General features: G+C 33.0%; 1 protein-coding gene across 1 annotated transcript; it reads right to left on the bottom strand.

The window, feature by feature from the left end:
- Positions 1–15,008: 15,008 nt before the first annotated feature.
- On the bottom strand, positions 15,009–23,023 carry LOC115960834 (protein RFT1 homolog). The gene is made up of 15 exons (XM_031079825.1): positions 22,920–23,023; positions 22,673–22,752; positions 22,381–22,475; positions 21,818–21,978; positions 21,159–21,310; positions 19,879–19,997; positions 18,753–18,916; positions 18,511–18,585; positions 18,225–18,296; positions 16,731–16,868; positions 16,204–16,359; positions 15,953–16,005; positions 15,702–15,877; positions 15,398–15,488; positions 15,009–15,307 (listed from the first exon to the last, which is right to left on the bottom strand). The coding sequence occupies exons 1-14, from the start codon at positions 22,972–22,974 to the stop codon at positions 15,428–15,430; spliced, it is 1,557 nt and encodes a 518-aa protein (XP_030935685.1). The 5' UTR covers positions 22,975–23,023; the 3' UTR covers positions 15,009–15,307; positions 15,398–15,427.
- Positions 23,024–26,073: the final 3,050 nt, after the last annotated feature.

The following is a 26,073-nucleotide window of genomic DNA, read 5'->3' as shown; positions in this document are numbered from 1 at the left end:
TCTTGGTATACCGTAGGTAATGTATAGTCTATGATTTTTGGAATAACCAAAAGTACCCAATATTTCAAAGACACTGCAAAAAAATACATAAGGGACAAGCACAACACAAAGGCCAGGCAGGCCCTGAGTAACTCACTCTTTTTTAACCGCAGAGGCAAAAACAAAAAGGAGCCAGGCCTGTTTGGTGGGCCCCCTGTAGGAAGGAGTGGTATATTGGGGCCCACAATTTACTTTGTCTCTCCCAATGAAATTACAGTCACTCTCTCACAGTCACACACGGACACTGCTTCTCGCTTGTATTGTAAAATAAATACTCCAGTAGTTTGGTTTTGGCATTTACTTGGGTTAGGTTAGGCACGTGCCTGGTCACGCACTCATGCCAAAGACCACAAAAGAGCTCGCGTGACGGGCTTGACCCTACCACCTTTGCAATTTGCATGATTACACAGCCCCCACGCTAAAACCCACGTAGTTTTCTCAACGACCAAAACTCTTATCTATCTCCATGCCCACTATTTTACCAACTATTTCTACATTTTACTATATAAGTTTTATTAGCTATTGGGTCATCAACTATTAAAAAAAATATGTCAAATGTCAAATGCTCATTTCATTTTTGATTGAAATGGACCAATGGTACCAGTACCATATCAATCACAATTTTTGTTTTGTTTTTTTAAACTTTTATGCTAAAGTTTGCAATAATTTTAACATTTTCCCTTTCACATGCTCCAACATTAAAAAATCTCATTCATCTGTTTTGGAGTCCACCACAACACCAAAAATAGAAAAATAATGGTGTGTAAAATAATGTGAAGCATTTTTTTTTTCCCTGAGAAACTAATAATGTGAAACATTTAGTTTCTCTAGAGTTTATGATTTTTACCTTAACTGTACTTTGTGTTAGCTATGTTTTGACTTATAGTATAGCTTACTACTGATTTTAACCTAGTTAAATCAATTGTTCAAATTAATCCAATTCAGTTTGCAAGATTGATGGATGATTAAAAAAAATAATAATAATAACAAAGCACACACATAGAGATGAGATGTGATTATGGGGATAAACACAAACCCATCATGGACCGAAGGTCTCTAGTCTAGTAAACAAAATCCACTAGGAAGATGTTGGGTTATATGTGTGAGTGAAAAGATTTGAATAAAGATGAGAAGAATGAGTGATTAATATAACATAATTGAGCACATACTCATTGGGATTAGGTATTTTGGGTTTAAGTGTGCCTCTATATGTTATATTAATTATTCAAGGAAACTCCTTAAGGTATTTATCTCCCCAACAAGTGGTATCAGAGTCTATGGTGATGTGTGGCAAAGGTGGTGAGATGTCCATGGTCCCTACCCAGCGGGGACAGACGTGAGGGGGAGATTATTGGGTTACACATGTGAGGGAAGTCCCACATTGAATAAAGATGAGAAGAATGAGTAATTAATATAACATAATTGAGCACATACTCATTAGGTTTAGACCTTTTGGGTTAAAGTGTGCCTCTATATGTTATATTAATTACTTAAGGAAGCTCCCCAAGGTGTTTATCCCCCTACCAGAAGATAGTTATAATCCACAATGACTCACAAAACCCTAAGTATTGTAATGTAGATGTACTTGAGTCTTGAGTCTCTAGCCTGTGCTAGCAACAAACTGTACTAGTTGTTTATCTCTTCATAGTCTCTAAATGCAAGTCATGACACTGGCCGCAATTTTGATCACTCAAACACTTCAAAGACTCTTGTGGATCTAAGCTTATCTCTATCGTTTTCAGCAAACTAAAGCACTTAAGGAAACCCTTATGCGGCGTTTGGTACGGGGTAATGTTTTAAGATTCCCAGGAATGTTTAAAAATTTCCATGATTGGTTGCAAATCATGCCAGATAATTAGATGCCAGGGGAATCTAGATTCCCCCTTTAAACCCTCTTAGTAGAAATGTAGATTCCCTTTAAAACAGGTGAGTATCCAGAATTTCAAATTTAAATGAAATTGTATTTTTTATATATTGACAATTTTATCCCTTATTCCTTATCATTTAAGCAATTAAGATAAAATATAAAACAGTTCATCAATATCTTTTCCCGCCAAAATAACATAAACAAGATAGACAACTCTGTTGATATATTCTTTAACAAAGTTCTATTTAGGTTTCATGTGTGGAAAAAAAAAAAAGTTTGAAGCGGACCCTCTATTATTGCCAGGTATTCACTTTTGTTGTTGTGTATGTGTTGCTTAACAAATTATTAATAGTTTATGTTTTGTTTTTCATTATTTATTTAGAGGAATATTTTTTTTAAAGGACTTGGTAGTTCACATTCAAATTTAAGGATAGAATGGAAAAATAAATAATTCATTTAAGATTCTTGGGTATAAACCAAATATTATCATCTTACATTCCTAAGAATCTTAAGAGATTTAGAATAAAACCAAACATAGGAATAGTTACATTTCTAGGCAACCAGATTGCAAGGAATCACATTCCTAGGAATCTGGATGCTAGGAGTATTTGGATTCCTCCGTACCAAACGCCACATTAGTGTTTGGGCAAAATCCTCCTCTTGATGATGTTCAATGGGACATGATGAAGGTATGTGAGAATATGAAAATTTCTCTTTAAGGTTACAAAAACTTCTACCTTCATTCTATGGGGATTAAGATTTAGTTTTTGTTCTTATAGTGAGTACAAATCAAGGGTTGGATGACTACTCTTGGACTTTGAAATTCTGATATGGCAAGTTTCTGGGTAGCATGCTCAACCGAGGTGATAGGCAAGTGTTGAGCAAGCTTCTCGGTGACTTAATTTAATTCACTCGTTTGATAGCTCACTTAGCACTTCAGAATTCGCTCAAGCGAGACCTTTACAACATCAACTTCAATCTTTTCTTTTAATTCTTCTTCCTTGATTACTCAATTGATTACAACTCAAATGAAGAAGTTACATGGAAAACAATGCAAATAAATTTGAAACTTTGGCACAAAATTTGCCAACACTATTTTAGCCATGCATTGAATTAGAAGTTAGTTAGACATGTGAGAATTAGCTTAGATTGTGATTATTTTAGCAAAACTATCATTTAAAAAAAAAAAAAAAACAAATTGAAATGGTTTGTGTTCATGTTAACCCAAGACAACTTGTTTATTAAATAGGTTGATATGAGTCATTGATTGTGTTAACTCAACATGACTTATTTATTATTTAGCGTGTTAGGTGGATCATATCATATCAACCACAGGCACTTAATACACATATCGTGTTAGGGTTGGGGGGGGGGGGGTTTGACACAATTATTTAATGAGTCATGTTCAGTTGTTCCATGGAGTCGAATATTCCTACTCTAACATGACACAAACACGAACATAAACATTCAATGTAAACTTCCATTTCTAATTAGGATTTTAAGAACTTCACAGTGGAGTTAACACAAGAAATTTAAATTATCTTAGTCAATATAATCTTTAACTTAAAAAAAATCCAAATCCCCCGCGGCTTTGGCTTTACAATGCAATGCAGTTTGTGCATAGACTTTCTAATATTAAATGCACCTAAGTTGTAAAACTATTTTAATCTTAGGGATTGTTGATAATTAGTATATGTATCTAGGAGACCAGGAATGAGTTGTTCAATTGGACTCGTTACCATAATGTTGAACAAACCTTTGATTAAACCGATCTTGAGTGCTGATCTTTTCAAGAACAAAATGATTAGTTGATTGGGGTAGTAATTTGGTAATTAAATAAATAATGTGTTTGTATAATGAGTTATTCAGTCAACCCTTTATCAAGTTAAATTCGAGTAGCTTAATTAAAAGTTAAATCATAGAAAATTACAAGGGCTTGCACATTTTTGTGAATTAATCCAATGCTCAAAGAGGTCTGCATTAATTTCCATCTTTAAATAAATTAAAAAGAGGTCTGCATTAAACAAATAGAAAATACGAATTAGGTTATAAGAAATTCATAATTTTTTTATAAGCAAACTATAGAATGATTTCTAATGATTTATAAATCCTAAGAATGATTTCAAAACATATATATGTTATGTTTTCATTCATCTTTGTTTCTTTGTTATTTGATATTAGTTGGTATCATTCAGCATAATTATCATTCTAAACCAATAATGAATTTTGGTTAGCATATTTAACATAGAGCAAGACTTAAGTACAGTACTTAGGTGTTGTTCCTTAAGTTTCATTTTTAAGATTATGTTATATATATATATATATATTTTTTTTTTATGGGATAAAAGTATATTTTTAAGCTAAGTAGCTATATGACTGAATTTTAAGAGGAGAACCTAAGGAACAGTACCTAAAGTTTTGTCATTTAACATAATAGTCATTCTCATACCCCACATATAACGCGTTAACATGCATGCAGTGACACCATCAATTTTGTTGTTTAATCAAACTTTATATCTCTTTTAACCTTTGTTTTCTTGTTAAGATCTCAAATATACTGAAAAGAACTGAAGGAGATTGCCTATTAAATCAAAGAGGATATTCCTTCAACGAAGGAATTAGCAGTATAGGACCGTTGGATCTCAATTTTTGTTGTTTACGTTGATGTTAATCAATGATTGTCCTACAAATATAATACGACACTTCATCTTTCTATCATATCTTTATTCATTATGAAAATATTGAAAGGTGTTCTTAGTTATTACTAATCAAAAGTGGTCTGTGTTAATAACTTTCTATTGTAGCAGTAAAAAAAAACCTATACATTGGTACAGAGAAATCTGCATTGAATTCTTACCTTTGGTCACAATAAAAAACAAAAGAACAATGATTATAAACAAAAGTGAACGCGGAATGAAGAGTGAAAGGGTAAGGGAGAACAATGTAATTTAGACACTTCCATATCAAATGCATTCAGCCATTCATTCTTTCAAGAAAATGTACAAATTGTACAAATTTTTTTGCCTATTTTCAATTTGCAAATATGTGATGGTTATCATTTATAAGTAACCATGTCTTTCCAACATCTTTTAGTGTAAAGAAAAAAAAATGATGTTTCATATTTACAATTTGTCTCAAACAATTAAAAATTTAAAAGAAAGAACAAATTAATGCAACTAAATGATACATAGATTAAAGTTTTATGATATATTATCTTACTTCAGCTAAGCAAAATAGGATTTGAATTCAGAATATGCATTGTATATATAATTACTAACTTTTCTTGGATAAAATAATAGCATTTTATTAAGATATATATATATATATATATATATGGTACTAATACCAGCATTACTTTAAATAAATTCTAAACCAATTGCCGGATTTTATTTTTATTTTTTATTTTTTATGATACTCTCAGCCTCAATCCCTACTTGGGTCTCTTTATACCAACCCCATGCAACCTCATTCTTTTATCCACGTATAGCAACATATGCAGATAGGTTCATTTAATCCAATTAGGTTTTTTTATTTTTTAACTATAATATCAAATAACTTTGTTGGCGATTGATCGTGATGAAATCAATGAAATCCACATAGATAAAATACCTAGTTAATAAGGACAGTGTACAAGTTGATAACTGACCATTTGATCTTGTTCATATATAAATAGCCAATTGTTGGTCATATTAATATTCCACTATAGAATTTGATTCTTAAACCAAGGGGAAAAAATCACTAAAATATTTGAGATATTGCTCACATGCTACAGGTTTCCAAATAAACACATGAATAATTAAGGTCCTATGTGTATATAATCTGAGGTGCAAAGCAAACAAGATTAGAAACCAACTAGGCCCAAAGCAGAAAAAGGACCAAGCAGAGAGATCCAACAATGGTGTAATAGAAAGTAAAAGAGTGGGGCTATGGGGGTCCATAAGAGAATGATGGAAAAAAATTGAACATACTTGAGAACAAGATTGGTTAAGGAAAAAGTTTTGGGTGGGATTGGAAAAGGGACCCATATAATGGATCCTTTTAAATTCTTTCTGCAGAAAACACTGCAGCATTGCACTCCTAGTGTTTGACTTAACAGTCATTCACCCATGCCATGAATGAATGAATTGCATATATATATAAAGGTTCATCTTTCTTATTTATTAGACTTGTGTTCTAATTTTGTTCCCACTTGAAATTTTCTCATATATGGGTCATCCCTAAGTGGAGAACAAAATAATTAGTGTTTGAAGGTGAGTGAAATGAGCATGTGATGACAACACCTCTAAGTCAAGATTTAGACTTAATACTTCTCAACAAGATATATATGTGTTCAGCTTTTCCATCTCTCTTTAGGAGAGAGTGATGAACACCTTCCAATGATACACCATCTAATTATTTCCCCTCTCAAATTTTTTATTTTTAGATTTATGAAATATGTGTTGTGTAACTAGAGTGCACTTCTCAAATTCTTGGAAGAGTAGCATTTAAAAATAAAGTCCTAATCTCTTTTATAAGATCTTTCTTATTTTTAATTACTTAATAATATCATGCTCAATAAAATTTAGGCCACAACAAAAGTTTACCACAATTTCACAACACCACCCAATTTTTTAAATTTTTTTATTGAACCGTGTGTAAGGTGGTAGATAAATTGGGTATCGTCGTGAATTTTTCGTGAATTTGATTGCTGTGACTTTAACTTCTCTCTATCATACTAAGATTTGACTTAGTGTGCGATTGGGTTAAGATTAAAAATTAAAATTATTTTACTATTCAGCTTATTTTTACTATTATTCATGGGTCCCACTGTACTTTTTGATACTATTCATAGGTCTTACTGTATTATTTCAACTAACTTTTACCTTTATCTGTAGTACTTTCAGTAATAATTTTTCAGTTTCAGTAAAATAAGTGGTATTCAAACACATCTTACAACTAAATTAAGTAGAATTTGCAATAATACTTTTACTTTATTGTGATTTTAAAAATTAATTAGTGTTATTTTGAATTAGTTATTTTTCATCATCTAATTAGCTTAAACGTATTTGCTTACTACATTTTAATATATACCATATTTTTATTAATTTTGATATTTTTGGCCCATTTGAGATTTTTCTTCTTCTTCTCATTGGCTTATAATAATTAAAATATAAATTGGGCAAAACTAAAGTAGAGTTACATCTAGAAAAAGGCTTTGAAAAATTGTGCACATGAAGGCATGAAAATAAACTGAATTATAAGCAAAATGAGAATTTTTCCTAGCTGATTGTGGTTCCTAAAATCCATTTGGGCAAGATGATTTTCACTACCTACTCTCTGTGTGGTTTTAATTATTGGTGCAAACTAGATAGGTTTATTTCAACCAAAAATATCTTGAATGTTGCACCAAATTTGTATTGTTCAAATGAAAATTTAAAAGTAAATGAAGCTTTTCCGTGATTAGATGGCTAAAATGGATAATTAAGAGGAGTCCATGTGATCCTTGAACAATTACAATAATCACACATTTGAAACCTTTATTAGCTTATTTGTTGGTGAATCAATGTGGCCTAAGTGAATTGGAGAAGACAATAAGAGGATTACAAAGAGGGGTCCCATATCATCATTACATGTCACATTCTATCATTTGATGTTGGATAAAATTAGATGCTTTAACGTGAAGATATATGCAGAGGGCACTGCCACTTAATTTGAGAGTATTGGAAGATAAAAGAATAGACAACCAAATGATTTGGACCTTCTATTGAAAAGGGATAAAAAGTTAAGTGAAGCTAAATTTTGGGGAAGGGTTTTGGGAAATTGCTTCATTACATGATTTTAAGAAAGGAGAAAACCACTCCTCCAGCTTTATCTTTCATGGTGATATATATTTATATATATAAAAGTGCTAGGCAAACTATGTCTAGCTCAATGGTTGCAAATGGTTGCTGAAGCTCTTTTTAAAGTTCAAAACAAAAATAAAAACAAAGTATTATTATTATTATTATTATTATTTTTTTGATGAATACAAAGTATTCTATTTTGAATCTTGAATCTCCGACTTAAAATGAACAAGACTTGTTTAATTAAGGTAATTTATATGACATTTTTCATGAACATATATGGTCTTCAATTATGAACAATGCTTGTGTTTATTTTGCTCATGATTTTCTTTTCCCATTTTCTGAATTTACTCATTTTTTCCCCATTTTTTTTTTCAAGTAGAATCAATTATAACAGAGGATACTGGCTCATCCTTGATGCTGTCTCAAAATCTATCCAAGTCCTTGGAGTTTTTTGGCTGCTCTTAACTCTAAATTGCTTTGTCTTGTTTGATCCATAACTCCTAAAGTAACTTATAAACAAATGCAAAAGTTAACCATTTTTATATGCTTAATGGTCTGACCTTTGACCAGTGAAAGACTAGGCTCATTAAATTTTAAAGGTGCTTTTGGTCTAATAAGTTTTCAAAGACAAATTTCAATCCCTTTCACAAATTACAGAGGTTTTTGTAACTATGTGCTTGTGTAAAGTAATGTTAATGATGTACATGTGAAAGTATAGCAAGACATCTAAATATATTGTGAAAAAAGTTAAAATGTGTATATTTTGATTGCGATATTATTTTGGGACCATGAATTTTTCTGATACATTATGAGTGTTTGCAGAACATAGATGATAATAATAGTCTAGCTGTTGATTTGAGCAAATCATTTTCTTTTCTTTTTCTTATTCTTTCTTCTCTATTTTATATAAAGGCAATAATAAATTGGAAACAAGGAAATTTCCTAAAAGGAATTTTAAGTTGAAGTGTGGAATCAGAAAATGGTTTTGTTAAGTTCTGCTGGTTTGTGTTGGTTAAGGTACAAATAAAAGTCCTCTTTTGGTTTTTTGTTTTTTTCCCTATGTTTTACCCATTAAAGTACTCTATGCTTGTGCACTCACTCGTTTCTGCACCTTGAAGCAAAAGACTTACAAAGTGTGAAATCCATTAAGGAATCCAACCACTTAAGTTAAACTCAAAAACTACAATCATATTGTTTTAGAACATGGAAGTTCACTTTATATCTATGTTTTTTGTTGGATACTTGTCTAAAACCCTAGTCTACATATTAATCATAAGTATCATACACAGCATATATTTTCAACCCCTTTTTTTCTTTTTTCTACTTTTCTTTCTCAAGCTTTCAACACATATAATTACCATTGTTGGACATTTCTATTGGCATTGGAGGACAACCCATACACCCGTGGGAGTCCTGTTAATCATCACCTTGACACCTTTGTTCTTTGTCACCTCCTCACTCATCAAAACCCCTTTTTATTTGCTAGGTGGGTTTTGTACATTTTGCTCATTTTCTCATTCTCACCTACTCTTTGCTAGACCATATATAGGGATTGTTTTCTTCTCCAAAATCTTAACTATGGTGTATAAATGAAATGTGTACACCAATTGATTTGAAATCATTTGTATCATTTGTTATTTCTAGACTTTTTAATGGTGGAGGTTTAAACTATAAAGTTCGACTCTTGGTCCATGCTGAATTATGGGAGTAAGACTAAGAATTACTCTTTGCTAGACCATATATAGGGAGTGTTTTCTTCTCCAAAATCTTAACTATGGTGTATAAATGAAATGTGTACCCCAATTGCTTTGAAATCATTTGTATCATTTGTTATTTCTAGACTTTTTAATGGTGGAGGTTTAAACTATAAAGTTCGACTCTTGGTCCATGCTGAATTATGGGAGTAAGACTAAGAATTAATAAAGTTACTTTTACTTGTCACAGTTGGGAGACCATTGGCTAATTCCCTTGTAAAGTCCTATTCAAAAGAAGAAAAATACATAATTATGGTTATTATGACAATTTTAAACTTCACTACTTTTTCCCAGTTTTATATTAGCGATATGGTAAGAAATATTATGGGGAGCAATGTTGTTAAGTGTAGCAATCAATGAGATAAATTTTGTGCCAAGAGGCTTGTAGAGAGAGAATTTGGGTTCAAATCCCTATTTTTATCAAATTTTCCCTGCCCATCATGACATTGGTATGTGAATTATTACTCAAATTTTTATTAATTCACATAACATGTTTGATTTTTTTTTTAAAAAATTTTAATTTGGTCGGTAGAAAGAGAAATGGAAGCTTATTGGACCAAAATCATAGACTGAATAGAGTCGTCCGACATTGGCTCAATAGGTCAGCGGTAGTGATCACCAGTTGAAATGTAAAGTTGTCAATTATCTAACAAAACAATCTATTATAGATATACAAAAACAAAAGGACAAAAATTTTAAGATAGTATCTAAACCAACTTTAATATTTTCTCCAAAAAAAAAAAAAAAAAAAAAAACAACTTTAATAGATCAGTGGACCCTAGTCACACTACCACGCTTCTTCTTCTTATTTCTTATTTCTTATTCTTTTTTGGGTTTCATTTGAGGGTTGTTGATCTGAATTTGGATAATTTCCAAAGAAAATCAAAATTTAATGCTATTTTGTAGCATCAATTTGCTTTTGCTTTATGTTAATTTAGCTAAACACCTTTTGAGTACGCACATATTAGTGAAAATCACACATGAAGAAAAAGTAAAGAAGTTGAATATATTAAACCATTAGAAAAAGTTTGGCTCCAAATTGTTTTGGAGCTATCTTCCTCTGAATCCAATCTACTACTCCATAAGTAATATGACATTTGAATAGACAATTCATGTATAGTTTTAGTTGTTTCTAATATATAAAAAAGGGTATAATTTTAGTCACATGATTTTTTAATAAAGTTATATTACTTGTTTAAATAATGCATATGGAAGTATTCTAATTCACCACATAATATGTTGTAAAAGATAATTTTAAACTAGTTTACAGCCAAATTTTGTCCTTTAACATTGTTGGGTCCAAACTCGTAGACTTGAGTGGCCTGAGTTTTTTAGTTAAGTAATCTCCCAACAACACCGATGGTTCCAGGTTATCTCTATTAATTTGGATAGGTTTGTAATAGGTTGAGTTCCATCTTCTTACCAAGGTCTGAGATTGGGTGAAGTAATTGGTTGGGTTCCATTCTCATAATGGAGTTTAAGATTGAGTTAGATGCTAAAAGAATATACATTATTTTTATTAACAAGACATGAATGTGATGATTATCGTGAAGAACAAGAATTTAAATAATTGTTTTTGTATTATACATGTTATTAAAAAGTATTACACTCTAGTGTGGGAGAGATTGGGCATTCATGAAACTCGCAATATAGGGAAATACCTAGGATTCCCTATTGTGCATAAAGGGCTAGTACGAATCAATATAATTATATCCTTTGCTAGCTGGATTGTTTTGATTAAATCTGTCATATCTACCATACCCAACCACATGATGCGAGGCGTGCCCTGTAACACCCCATAATTTTGATACCAATTTAATTCTTATACATAAATTAAAAAGGAGGCCCACAAATTAAATGGATTTAATTGGTTTGGACTTAAGATATTTAAATCTGATAATTGTTATGGCAAAAGAGGCCCAAGTGAGATGGCAAAAGTATAAATATATGGGCCTTGATAAGCTTTAAAAAAAAAAAAAAAAAAAAAAAAAAAAACCTAGCCTTTTACCTCTTAAGTTACATGTGTATATACATAAGAAGGTTCATTTTGTTTCAACCGCAACACACAATTAAGGTTTTCTTTTCATCTATGCGGCTATGCGTGGAAACCTGCAGGTTCTAATCCTATTGAGTTATTGTGATTCAAGGGAGGTTGGTTTCATATTTTTGCAAATAAGAAGTAAGTGGTGTTTACTAATTTTGGGGGTTTTCTTAAAACAGTGTTGGTTATTAAACTATTTTATATTAAAGAAATATGTGTTGATATTCTATATATAAATTGATATTTTATAAATGCTTAATGTGCACATTGACTATTCGTTTTATGAAAAACTTATGGGACAATCATATTGCAAGGGATAATCGTATTGCAACTAGTCCTTAATAAGGGATAATCATATTGCAGTTAGTCCTTAGTAATGGACGGTCCTAGAAAAGAGGACAGTGCACATTTAATAGCTTCTTAGCAAGAGAGTATATTATTGAGGATCCAAAAAGGAAGCTCCTTAGCAAGGGAGTGTACATTTAGGTTCCAAAGGAGCCATCCTTAAGAAAGGGGATGAAAATGAGGTTCTAGTCCTAAAAAGGGGATAGCATAACCCTGTCAACGGGGCATAAATGTTGACCATGAGAAAAACCTAGAAAATTGTTTATATGATGGTATTGATATATATATATTATGATGGCACACAATATAAAGATATATTTTTTTATATGAAATATTTGATGATAAAATATTGATGAGTTACAAGTTATGAATTTGTTGTAAGAATTATTTATTTGAAAGGTTTGTTCCCACACCTCAATGTTAGTGAATTCCACTTATTGAGTTATCTCACTTCCCTTTTTTTCCCCTTTACAAATACATTAGAGAGATCACTGGAGTAGAGATTCTTGGAAGACAACAGTTACAAATTATAGTGAAACTGAGGATTTCATCATTATTTTTATGGTATTGAATATTGTACTGGAGAATTATTTTTGAGGAATTTTATCTTTGGTGGAATTAGAGCTCTGACAATTGTGATGAGATTTTAGGTTGTTAGTTACATTTATTTAATATTTTTATGGATTATTTAGATTGAATAGACATTTATTATTTATGAATTTTGGGGCGTTACATGCCCTCCCAGCCCATGTTTGCGACAAACTAGACAAGATCAATAGGGACTTTTTATGGGGATCCACAAGTGATAGAAAGAAGATGCACCTTCTGGGTTGGAACAAAATTGTTAAATCAAAAGAAGAGGGAGGTTTAGGGATACAAGTAGCTAGAGCAAAGAATATTGCTTTGCTCTCGATGTTAAATTGGAGAATGTACCACGAATAGGATGCTAATTGGGCTAAAGTTATCCTACATAAGTACTATTTGGGTCTGAGAGCTAGATCCAGCAACCCAAATAAACTCCCCTCATCCCTTAACTAGAAAGCCATTAAGATGGGGTTTCCCATATTCCTTAAAGGTGTGTGCTGTGGAATTGGAGATGGTTCAAGAGTCAGAGTATGGTCAGAAAATTGGATAAGGGGTGAATCTTTAAGGGATATGATCGAAGGACCCCTTAATCAAGGAGAACTCAATATGACTGTTGCTGAATTTTGGCATGATGAAGTGTGGAATTAGGAGACTGTCTCTTTCGTCCTTCTTAAGGCCATAAAGGATAAGATTAGAGCCACCCCAATCCGAAGTTTTGGTGAAAGGAGAGATACCATCATGTGGAAATACTCAAAGGATAGGGAGTTTACCGCAAAGTTAGCTTATCTGTCAGCAGGACAAGAGGGAAACTCTGAAAATTTGTTCTAAGGAACTTGGGTTTGGAAATTGGACATCTTGCTGAAGATCACTAATTTTCTGTGGTCATGTCTCCATGGCAGTGTCCCTGTGCGTGATGTGTTTGCTTCGAGGGGCATCAATTGTGACAAGCTTTGCCCTTTATGTAAATGTCGAGATGAGACAATCACTCACCTCCTCCAAGACTATGACCTAGCCCGAGCCTTTTGGAGGAAGTTAGAACCACTGCCGTCTCTCCTTAGCCCTTTTACTAGAAATCTAGAGACTTGGTTGAAGGTTAACTACATGAGCACTATAACACATGTTTCCTCCTCCCCCTAGTGCACTCTTTTTCTCTTTGCCATTTGGGGTTTGTGGAAAAACGAAACAAGGTAATGTTTGATAACATAATCCCTAACCCCAACCTTCATAAGGTGTGCATTAACCAGATTAGAGAGTATTACTACTATGTGGGTAAAACAAAGCAACCAACTCCGAAAGTTGCCATTTAGGATAAGTGGACCAAACCAGTGAGGGGTGGCATAAGCTCAACATTGACGGGGTATCCCTCGGGAACCAAGGCAAGGCTGGGGGTGGAGGCATCATCAGAGACAGCCATGGACGTTGGGTTAAAGGGTTTTCAAGGTCAATTGGTTTTACCACTAGCATTGTAGCAGAGTCGTGGGCTTTAAGAGATGGGCTCAAGTTAGCTATCCAACTAGGTTGTCAACAGCTGGAGGTGGAGCTCGACGCCAAGGTGATTGTGGGCCTCATCAACTCTAACAACGATTCTAATAGAGTTTATTCCCCTCTTTTGCATGACTACAGGACATTGCTGACCAGACTTCCGCAGGTCAGAGTAGCGCATGTGTTTAGGGAAGCAAACAAATGTGCAAACCTTTTGGTGAAAAGGGGCTTCTCAATGCAAGAAGAATTTACCCCACCCCCCCCCCCCTACTAATAGATTTTATTTCTTTGCTTACCTCGGATATGTATGGTGTTTATTTTTGTAGGCTAGCAAGCCCAACTTTGGTCCCTGTGCCCCCCCCCCCCCCCCCCCCAAAAAAATTGACATAATTTATAGTTTATATTTTATTTCTTATTATTTATTTGGAGGAAGATAATAATAATATTAAAAAAATAACTTGATGTTGTGTTTTCAATTTAAGGATATTTTGAAAAATAAATAAATAATTCATATAAGATTTTTTAGAATAAATCAAATATAAGATCCTCAGGTTTTTGTGAATCTTACTAGAATCTTAATCAAACCAAATATAAGAATACTTGAATTACCAAGAATTTAGATATAAGAACTAATGTGGATTCCCTTAAACTAAACATACCTTAAATGTTACTACATTGAATGCAATATTTTTTTAAAGGTTGAAAGTAATGAGTCATGGTGATTAACAAGTAACAATAGTGACTACTTATGTTTGAATTAGATTATTTTTTATTTAGTGTAAAAGTGCTTATTACTTACTAGTAGTTATTTAGATGTCCAATATTTGCATAATCCATTCCAATCCAGCTCCTTCAACCCAACTCATGGTAAGATAAACAGATGGGTTTAAAACGAGTTTAGCTTTTTGAATATAAATTGGATGATTTTAAAATGGAATTCCTAAAATTTAATACATTTTAGGATGTAAAATATCAAAATGGATTTGTGTTTGGAAATGCTTATTTAAAACCAAACTCAATCCATTGCCATTCCTATTTACAAGTCATGGGCAGCAAATGATATAGAGAAATTAATATTTAAAACCAAACTCAATCCATTGCCATTCCTAATTTCCTAAAGAGAAACTAGTATTTAAAACCATGGATATCCTACATCCAAATTTTACAAAAGTTTCCTAGCACCACAGCCAAAATGGTGTTGCTTTAAATATAAAATGAAAACAAAGAATCACCATCAAAATAAAGATTACGCCCCCAAAGCTTTTCAATGCGGTAGCTCTTGCTCATATTGCTTCTTCCAAAACTGATTTCTGAAGTTTTCATTAAAAAATATGTTCTTGAATTTGGCTTTAACTCTCTGTTGTTTTTGCTGCATCAAAAAGGATATTTGATTTAGCATATCCAAACAAACAAATGGGGAAGTAAACAATTAATTTAAGCCAATGAAACATAATCCCACCTCCAGATTTGTTGGGCAAATGTCAGTTCTTCAATCCGAATGATCACGAAAACGGATAATTTTGTTGATGAAAGGCTTCTCACGGCGATAGCTGTCAATGGAAATGGAAAGATTAAAGAGAGAACTCCCAAGTCAAAACAAATAGGACAACCATTTTATTTATTTTCAATAAGCAAACAAAACTAATATTGGCCAAAGAGAAAATGCGATAACACTCCAATAATGACCATCCAAGAGAGAGAGAGAGGTTTTCAGTAGCTAATAATAATTTTCGAACGGATGGGGAGCACAGGAAGATACTTACATGACAAAAGATGACACACAGAAGCAAGCCAACCCAATTGAAAAATGAATGAAAAATGTTGGCCAGAAATTTTTACGATCCAAAAATATCTTCTCAGAAATGAGAGTAGTTACACCTGAAAACAATAGAACTTTCCATCCTGAAGGCAAGCAGCTGGAAAAGGAAAATGAAGAATCCTGTGGACAGCAGAAAATTATTTCAAGGTCAAATTAACACCAAAACAACCAATACCTAACACATAAAAGTCATACCTGGAAATAACGCTTTATGAACAGAGTGGAGTATATAATCCTCAAAACCATATCTTTGAAACAGTCAAGAAAGCAAAGATCATCTTATTTTAATCTCAGTTATTACTCATCATAACGAGAATCTATTTGAATGATTCAAAAAAATCAATTGTTGTTCAACGTAGAGCTTAAACAACAAAAAAATTGGAACACGACCAAGAAAACAAAAGAAAAAGGTACAAAGATGAATGCACACAAAGAGAAAAGGATACTTAAAGAATTTGCCAATATTAAGCCAACTGCACCGGCTGATCGTATCAGCAGGACATTCAGTACTATATAAATCACCGAGAATACAAGTAATGAATCATTTGAGCGTTTGAGTTGGTTCTCAGTTGCAACGGCGTGTAGAAATGCTTCAGAAGTTCCTGATGCAAATTCAAAATAAATATAATATAAATATCTGGCATCATTGTTTTGAGATAAAGCTGAAAATATTTGGGTTAACACTGGACACCTCGCCAACTACAAAGTTCATAGACATTGACTAATTGGCCAAAAGGTTTATGTACAATCCATTTGTAAGAAAAGTATAATTTTTTATTTTTTAGGTTTCCATTAAGTTGAAATTGGAGACTGGTTGTAGAACACACTTCACTTTCTAGAATTCAACAAAATCCTAGGATTATATTAAAAAAAAGATGTATAACTAATATATAACTGAAAGAGGCTGCTAAGGAAGAATGAAACAGACATTATTAAGGTCGTGAAAATGAGCAAAATAACAGAAGTTACTAACCGTTCATAGCCAAAACAATGATATAAACACAATAATACCGGAGGGCTGTTGATGCTTCGCCATCACTCCATTTCTGACCATACAATAATCTGATGAGAGAATAAGAATAACTTGGTCCAAATGCCATAAATACAAGCCCTACAAGATATGTGGTTGCAAATTCAGACCAAGAGAGAAGGGGGAAGTGCGGGGGAACAGGTAAAGAGGAAAAAGAAAGGAAGCAAATGACACCATTGCAAAAGGCTATTAAGAAAAAATGACATTGCTCATAATGGTCATCAATTTGTATCATCTAAATATATAATTTTAAGTAAGAACATTCCCAAAGAATCCATATGTGCTCACAAGAAAAATAGAGAGATTAAAGCTAGATTTATCAAGCCTTTGGAAATTCAAACATGTGAAATCACGTAATTTGAACTCAGTTATTTGATTTTCCTCACCATACGTGCCAAGTTGAGACCACCCATTATTGCAGTTGCAAACTCCTTACTGAACATTAAGAACCAGGGTAATGCATGTTAGTTTGATCCCTTTTCTTTATCCTCAGCTATTCTTTACAAAAAATATTATCCCTTTTTTTCCTGGGCTAAAAAGATACCATTCAAGGTGCAGTCAGTCTAGTTTCTGTTGCTTTCAACTTGTTGGCAGCTGTATTGGGCAAGGGACTACTGTTAATGTCAAAATTCATGTACTTGATTATATTTTGTTCCAAATAATTTCACTTTTACATCTTCAATTAGTCAAATTATTGAAAAATGGAAGGGCCTATTAGCAACAACATTCAAGGAATTTTATGAAAGACAAAACACCATGGATGCAATAAATACGTTATACATACAACCCCCACCGAGAGAGAGAGAGAGAGAGAGAGAGAGAGAGAGAGAGAGAGAAAGAAGAGAGAGAGAGAGTTGATTGTTCAAAAAATTAAACAAAAATATTATAAAAAGACATTAATCAAATAAAGGTTTTGGTGGGGAGGAGTTGTTGTAGGTCCTATATGCAATTAGAATTCACCTTATTTGCCTAATAGTCCAGTCAAAGTAAGAGGTGTAAACCATAGAGGAAAACTACGAGGACAAGTTACCTACATATATGAATATGCAAATCCATCACTGCAAGACATAATGACCTCTTCTCAATCCTAACAACTTCACATATTTCCTATGGTCACTTCTATAATACTCTTATCTTTTGGTAAATTCTTCTACAGTATCCTCATCTAAATGAGTTGTAATGCTGTTGGTGAAAACTAAACAAAGTAAATGGAAACTCAGCATAATTAGCTACAGGTCTCTGTAGACTATGAGTATTCTAATTCCAAGTAACAACTCACTAATACAGTTCCTAATATTGCAAGTTTTGGAGTATATTCAAGCATACCTGATAAAACTATGTTAATATCACTGCAAATTCATGTTATGAAATGAGTGCCAAAATGGAAGTTAAATGCATAAATAAATGGATTCAAAAGAAGCAAGTATGGAAACAAACCAATTAACAGAACTAACTTCAGGGCCTCTGCAAGGCAATTTCCCAACCTCCTGCTTCTATCTGGATGTTGTCCTGTCAATATATAGATGTAAGAAAAATATAAGATATCTTTTTAAAGCTCACCAAATTAAAGATGCATGATTTATAGAGATATGCCAAAGTAGCACTCCTGAACCAAATGAAGAAAGAAAATGTATATATCACTAAAACTAAGGAAAAACAGCCTATGATCAAGATAAGATGTATGCTTGATTTCTGCACACACACAAAAAGGAGAGATATAGACCTGACGCAGACCTTGCAAAGGTAGCATATGAACTTTCTTCAAAAGGAAGAAACACCAACCTTACCACTAAGCTTCCTGAAATGTGAAAAACAATTAGCAGTTTTAGCATGCTCAGAGAGTCAAATCATAAAAAAAGATTAGAATTAATCACATCTATGGTTAGCATAAAGCAGATAAAAACAAATGCCAAATTGTTAAGTAAAGCTCGTATTCTCCACAAGAGATTTGGTCCATATACTTACCTAGTTTGTCTACAAGTCCATACACAGCTTGATTATATGGTGTATCTAGCCACACAAGTACAAGCTTTTCTCCTTCTTGAAGGATCAACTTCCGCAAGGACTGAAGGGTAAACAAAAAACACATGTTTGACAGCTGCCTGTCATAATCCTTCAAATTTCCTGCCCTGTGAAAGTGTAATAGTTATATAATGAACTTTGATTATAAAAATACGAACATCAAGAATTTAATTACTATTGAAAGAAATGAAGTAAACAAAATCATCTGATAAAAGACTATTACAAATGAAAGCCTCACTAATAATTAATAAAGTATTTCATAGGGTTCAGTAACTCGATCCAACCCTAAGGCAATTTCTAACAACTTTTAGAGTGATAGTTCTAGAATTATTGGTGATGTGGAAAAACCTGATATGTTTCATACATTATAACAAAACCATTTCATTTAACGATCATACTTGTTTTAATATTGAGAGTTATTCTCTCAATAAAAAACACTAGTGTTTTAACTGAAAAGATTCAAATAGGCGCCTGTATGTAGAGAAGAAGAGCAGGTGAACATATCTCCTGTCTTGGTTTTCCTCTGAGTAGCAAATAAGAATGATGCAGCCTCAGTTGGGAAATATAATGGTCCACTGAGTTACTATCAATAAGGTATATGGCCAGGAAACTACTGAAGATGACACCCATGCTACCACAGCATTTCTGCTAGGCCTGCTGAATGTACACATACTAATAGAACAAATAACTCCAGTATGAAAGATTCTAATGAACGACCTGGTCTACAGAGCAGAAGCAGATTGCTCTCAGTGATAACATACATTTTATGTGTTTGTATTTTGAAAAGCAAATTAGTTAGCAAATCTGTAAACCATTGCTAAGCTGTCAATGAGTACCATTCACTTTCAACAGAAGGTAAGGGAATGTTGAAAGGGTCTAGATAGCTCAAAGATAAGAATAGGACCCATAAGAAACAGCATAATTTTTTTTCCAGAGAGAAGTAGAAGTCAGTTGGCCCATTACAAAAGCCAAAAATGAGATTCACACAAAGATAAGTAGGACTGACTCCAGATAAAATCCTGAAGTGTTCTGTTTGTATTATAAGATGATAGCTGAAAAGAAGCTATACCTAAACGGGAAAAGATCAGAACTTCTAAAGGCACGAAAAAGAAGAAAATAGCCCCAATAGCCTAGGAACAAGCAAGCCCCATATGCAGTCTGTGACAATGCAAATACAATCCCTTTCTCCTGCAAGAAATCAATCATACTAAGAGTTAAAATCTTATTAATCCTTAGCCATGTAAGCTATCAGACTCTGGTTAGTAAAATCCTATAACAGATCCAAACAAAAAATCAAACAGGTGCTATGATGCCAATGAATTCATTTACAAGGGTTTTAAGGTGACATGGTAGCTAAGCAGAGGATGTCATAAATATTAAACATTTCAAACCAACATGAGTAATATTCTATTTAAAAAGCAAAAAAGCACCATTTACAATGAGCATCCCAGACTTTGCAATTCACATTCAAAGACCAAAACAGTTTTTTGGGTTTTGTTTTGGCCAGAAAAAAAAACAATTTTGTTATATATAAAAAAAAGCAATAGAAGTAATAAAGTACACCAAGTCATGCAACTTTTATGCTATCCAGACATCCCTCTGTAACATTCAACAACTGAACAACTGTCAAACCAATTGCTTTCCCTTTAACCTCTACTTTTATCAGCTTAATAGGATAGGCTCAGCAATACCAATAACTATAGAACTTGTAACAAAATCCATGCTATGCAGTGAAGCATCAGCTTAAAAATACACAGTAATTCCCTTTGTTCTCAATTGAGAACAATTTTTAATGCTGCAGTTCATGACAACAACATATAGCTTCTATCAAGCTTATTGGACTCCAAGGTTGAAAAGATTCGCAGGCAGTAATTCCCTGTGTATGTTCCAATTCATCATCTAACTCCCATTTCGTCATGCTTAACATATACATGGAAAATATCATTTCATAGAAAGTTAATCCTTGCATTGATACCTAAATCATCTAACTGTTTTACTTATTGAAAACAAAAGGGTTAATCCTTGCATTGATACAAAAATTCTCTATTATTTACAAACGCAGTTGAGAATTATGACAATTTTTAGTGAGATTGTCACTATTTCTTGACAGAACACATTTGATTGTAACCATTTCTTAAGAAAAAGGAAAATAAAGCATGATAATGATAATAGAACAAACAGTCACAACAAAAATTCAACTGTAGATACATAGAACCAAGAGAAGTCATCAAATGTAAACATAAAAAAAGGAGGGAAAAAGAATATATAAGGATCTGGTGTGGTTGACAAAGCATATTCAAAACATATAAATACCAAGATTGACAGCATAAATCCAGTTTCAACCTATACCATGTCAGTTTGATTGACAATGAGGATATACATAGTTAAGCACCGCGAAAGTGTGGCTGCAGCTTCAACGATCAACCGCAATTTAAGCAGAAGCAAGTTCTGAGAAAGGATATATAATGGCTCGGCTAATAGCTCAAGTAAACAAGCACAACCTGCCATATGATACAAACTAGTCTTATGGATCAAATAAACAACACAATAATGAAAGAAATAAAATATCCATTCAGTTCAAACTCAGTCAATCTAAGATCTTCCAGCCATAGTGCTACAAAAATGCATTTTGTTCCCATTATTTTCCGAAATATCAATGCTATATACTAGTTGCTGCAAGTAAAAACTTTGATTGCCTCAGAGATAAGAAGCCAGTCAATAAAGCAGCAAACTTATATCATCCAAGCTAACATTGCAGCGCACTATGCTAAAAGCTACCAGCAAAACAGCAAACTTTATCATACGTTCTGTGAGCTTCCACATATTAAGGTGTACTTCTAAAGGTACGAAAACAATGGATTCAATTGCTATCATGATGATAAAAGACTTCTAAATGAGGATTATAAGAAAATTTTAAGCTGAAGTCTATAAGCAAAAACCTTGATAGAAAGAGGACTAAGCCAACATAATGGTTCTACAAATAATTAGAAGTAGATAAAGAACTTCACCATTAATCAAGATAGCCTGTGCATATGGGTTGGAATAACTTATATTTTGCCACCAGAAGACAAAAAAACAGGCTGCTATTGTAATAACTATTCCAAGTGGGAGAGTCATCCAAGCAACTTTCATTAGCTTCACTGTGTTTCCTTCCAATGATGTGCCATCACTGCAGCATAAAGCAATATATTTAGGAGTTTGATTTATGTTTAGACTATCATCATGCATCAAGATTCCTCAATTTCAGAAAAGTCATGTATTTTGGCAAAACAAAAATTTGTCTAGTCTAATGACACAATAAATTTCACAACTTGTCAAGGTGGCAAATTGTTGATTAGGGCAACATCACATTTCTTGCACACTAATCACAAACTGCCACCTCAGCCGTTGTGAAAAATGTTATGTCTGTGTAAAAGTGGCGATACTCCAATCACAACTTGCCATCTTAACAAGTTGTGTCCTAACAATAATGTTATGCGAAAAATCAAAATTTGACCAAATTTCATAAACAAAAAGTGTAATTTAGCAAAATAAAACTAAAAAGTGCACTGAGAATAGGTTTTGGAATCACCATTTCATGTCTGCACGCAGGCAAGCTCGCCGGAACCCCTCGCGACTTAGAAACAAGATGCAGGTAACGAAAAGATGGAATTGAACCGCGTAAAGCTACAATCATACAAAAAAAGGATATTCACAACAAATGAACTGTTATATAACAACGATTCGGAAATCAGTTCGAAATTCATAACCTATAGAAATTCATGACAAACGAACAGTACTATAACAAAGATTCAAAAGGAAGCTCAAAAATCATAACCAATTCAGCGAAAAATGACAGAAATTTTCGATAATGGGAATGTTACCGCGTAGTCGGATTCTGTGAGATGCCTCACGATCCATGAATTGAACACAAATGGAATTCCTCTAGACAAGAACTGCGTAGCTGAGCTCACAAAAATCCAAAATAAATAAAAATTGAGAACAACAACGACGAAATAGGTTACAGAAATCAATTTTTTTTTTCCTGAGCATAAGACTCTGTTTGGTTACTGAGAAAAAAAATTTGCAAGGAAAAGAAAATTTATTTCTCGTTTAGAGAAAATTACTAACCGAGTAAGTATTTGAAAGTGCGAGAGAAATTGGTAGGATCTTTGTCTTTGACCATTGTGAAAGAGGCCTTTGACTTCTCTGAGATTTTTGATTTTTTGGTTAAAAATTTAGAGCTCGCAAAATCAAAATTTTCGATTTATATCTGAGATAATAGAAAGTAATCGGGTCGGGTCGGGTGGAAATGGCGAGTCCGAAAGATATGAGAGAAACGACAGGTCGTTTCTTAACATACTATTCCTAAATCAAGTCGGGTGACTATTTTTCTACGTGATAATTATTAAATTGGTTTATATCTTATTAATTCTAAGAATAGTTTATTTTAGGTAAATATCTATTAACTATTTTTTCATAATAAATTTAAAATTATGCACAAACTAGAATTCTATCACAAAATTTTTTCGAGATTAAATTCTATAAGGACGTGGTGTAAAATCCATGTTTTATCTCTCTAATCCTAACATGCCACATCATCTTATCACATATTTAAGAATAAATACAATCACACTCAATCAATTTTAATACCCATATATAAATCTAACCAAATCGAGAATTTATTAAGATGTTATTAGGTGCGATAGGATGTATTGAATTTTAAGTAAAATACTGATGTGACAATCACTTATTGGATGGTGTAAAACATGGATTTTACACCATATCCTTATAGAATTTAATCTCAATTTTTTATGGTGCATTTGGATGACATGATTTAGACATTTGGGTTGGAATTTGAGTGATTAAAATCCAAATAACTTGTTTGAGAAGTTTAAAAAAGGTCAAGAATTTGGATTTGACAAATCTTACTCTGGCATCCAGATTCCTAGAAATGTGATTCCTTACAATCTGAATATTTAGGAATGTAGACAACATGCTGCTAACCCCGCAGCTCGAACCCTTTCCCCTCTAGACCCTCAAGCGCTTTGTGCATGGGGAGATGCCAATTTAGCTACAAGACATTTGGCATTCTATCCTTAGTTTTGAATGTGAACTACCAAGTCTTTTTTTTTTTTTTTTTTTTTAAAAATCTTCTTTTAAATAAATAGGGAAAAACAAAATATAAACTATTAATAATTTGTTGAGCAACACACACACAAATACTTCCCAATAATGGAGGGTCCCTTTCAAACTTTTTTTTTTTTTTCCACACGTGAAACCTAAATAGAATTTTGTTAAAGAATATATAAACAAAGTTGTCTATCCTGTTTATGTTATTTTGGCGGCAAAAGATAAAGACAAGTGAAAAGATATTGATGATTTGTTTTATATTTTATCTTAATTGCTTAAATGATAAGAAAAAAAAGGTTAAAATTGTCAATTTATAAAAAATACAATTTCCTTTAAGTTTGAGAATCTGGATACCTATCTGTTTTAAAGAGAATCCACATTCCTACTAAAAGGGGTTTAAAGGGGGAATCTAAATTCCCCTAGCATCTGATTCCCTAGCGTGATTTGCAACCAAACATGGAATCTTTAAACATTCCTAGGAATTCTAAAACATTACCCCGTACCAATCGCCACATTAAATGCTTGGATCTGAAATAACTCCTAAAGTCAATGGATTTGGAATCCCTTGATTTCAAATATATTAATTTAAAACCTGAATCCGAATTCAAATCCAAGTTCCCAAACGCAACCTTAACCTTAAAAAATTTAAATGAGTTTAAATATAACAAAAATTGCATAGTATATATTGTCCTTGCCTCAAGTGGTTCAATATATATATATATATATATATATATATATACATTACTATAGTTAATTTAGAACTTCAAGTAACTTACTAATTTAGTAAACAAAAGAGATAAGTAGATAAAGTTTATAGATGTTAATCTCAAAAGCTCTCATCTAAAACGATATATATATATATATATATATATAATTTTTTTTAGGAAACAGTAATATTTATTAGAACACACGAACACGAAATTAGTATATAGAGTTTTTTTTTTTTTTGAAACTGAAAACAAACTTTCATTAAATCAAGGATGCATCAATGTTTACATACTCAACAGCAACTGATGGAACCTCTTCCATCCAAAATAAGTCAACATTCACCTTTTGGGCATACCTAGCAAGCTCATGTGCTACCCGATTACCATTTCTTTTAGTGCAGCTCATAGACGTCCATTCCAAAGCTCCTGCCAGATGCCGGATGTCTTCAACAACATGGCCAATGGCTGACTGGTTCTCCGTACCTGAAGCAATCCACCTTGTAGCATTAACACTGTCCCCTTCCACGACAAACATCGTGAAACCAGCATCAATAGCGTATTCTAGCGCCTTACGACATGCTAGTAGTTCAGCCATATCACTCCCCTGTACTGCCGGACCTTTAACTGTCATTGCCGCCATAACTTCTCAAGAATAATTTCTGATCACTGCACCGAAGCCAGAGCTAGCAGGGTCCTTAAACACTGCAGCATCATAGTTAAGCTTGTACACATCTTGTGGTGGGGGTATCTAACGCGTTCCATCATTCTGCACCGCCTGCCGAGTTGTTCCAACTTCCACAGCTGTCTGTAGACTCACCTGTGCTTGCTGAAACTCCTCAAGCAATTCAGATGCACGCCTATTCAAGCAGCTCGGTTCAATTAATTTGCCTCCATGCACTACTCTATTCCGCTGGTTCCAAATCAACCATGCCTGCACCAACCACAATTCCACCTCTGTTCTGTCCAGCCGGTCTAGCAAATACTCCAATAAAGCAACAACATCAATCTGACCCGTACCACACTTCTGCAATGCCCTTAACACTCCCATACCACACATCCTGCGCTACTGTACATTCTCATAAAGCATGGATAGCTGATTCTTGGAATAGGCCACATAACGAACACACATCATTCGTTAAAATCCGTTTCTTCTTGAGGTTCCTTCTAGTAGGGAGAATATCATGACACGCCCTCCACCCAAACACCTTTATCTTAAACAGATATATTCTAATTGCTTTTTAATATAATATTCTGGGTTGTTTAAAAAAAAAAAAATTTGGCTTGGATATGGTTATATTTATGTTGGACCTAAGATATAGGCATGAAGAAAGGTTTTGAGTGTCTAGTTGTCTACATTTTTATACTTTATATTACTATGAATTCATTCAATGATATATAGATGGTAGGCTAGATCTTATATTAAATCAGGATTATAATACACTCTT

Source organism: Quercus lobata, chromosome 9 (genome assembly GCF_001633185.2).
Source record: "Quercus lobata isolate SW786 chromosome 9, ValleyOak3.0 Primary Assembly, whole genome shotgun sequence".
Classification (NCBI taxonomy): domain Eukaryota; kingdom Viridiplantae; phylum Streptophyta; class Magnoliopsida; order Fagales; family Fagaceae; genus Quercus; species Quercus lobata.
The sequence above is the reverse complement of the archived record's forward strand: the minus strand, read 5'-3'. Positions and strand labels throughout refer to the sequence as shown.

Excerpts from the sequence above, each read along its gene's own strand:
- LOC115960834 (XM_031079825.1), bottom strand. The coding sequence starts at position 22,974 with ATGGTCAAAGACAAAGATCCTACCAATTTCTCTCGCACTTTCAAATAC. Across the intron at positions 21,311-21,817 it reads ACAGGCTATCTTGATTAATG|GTTGTGCTTGTTTACTTGAG; the intron begins GTGAAGTTCTTT and ends ATCATATGGCAG. Across the intron at positions 16,869-18,224 it reads GAAGTTAGTTCTGTTAATTG|GGCTTGTATTTATGGCATTT; the intron begins GTTTGTTTCCAT and ends CATATCTTGTAG.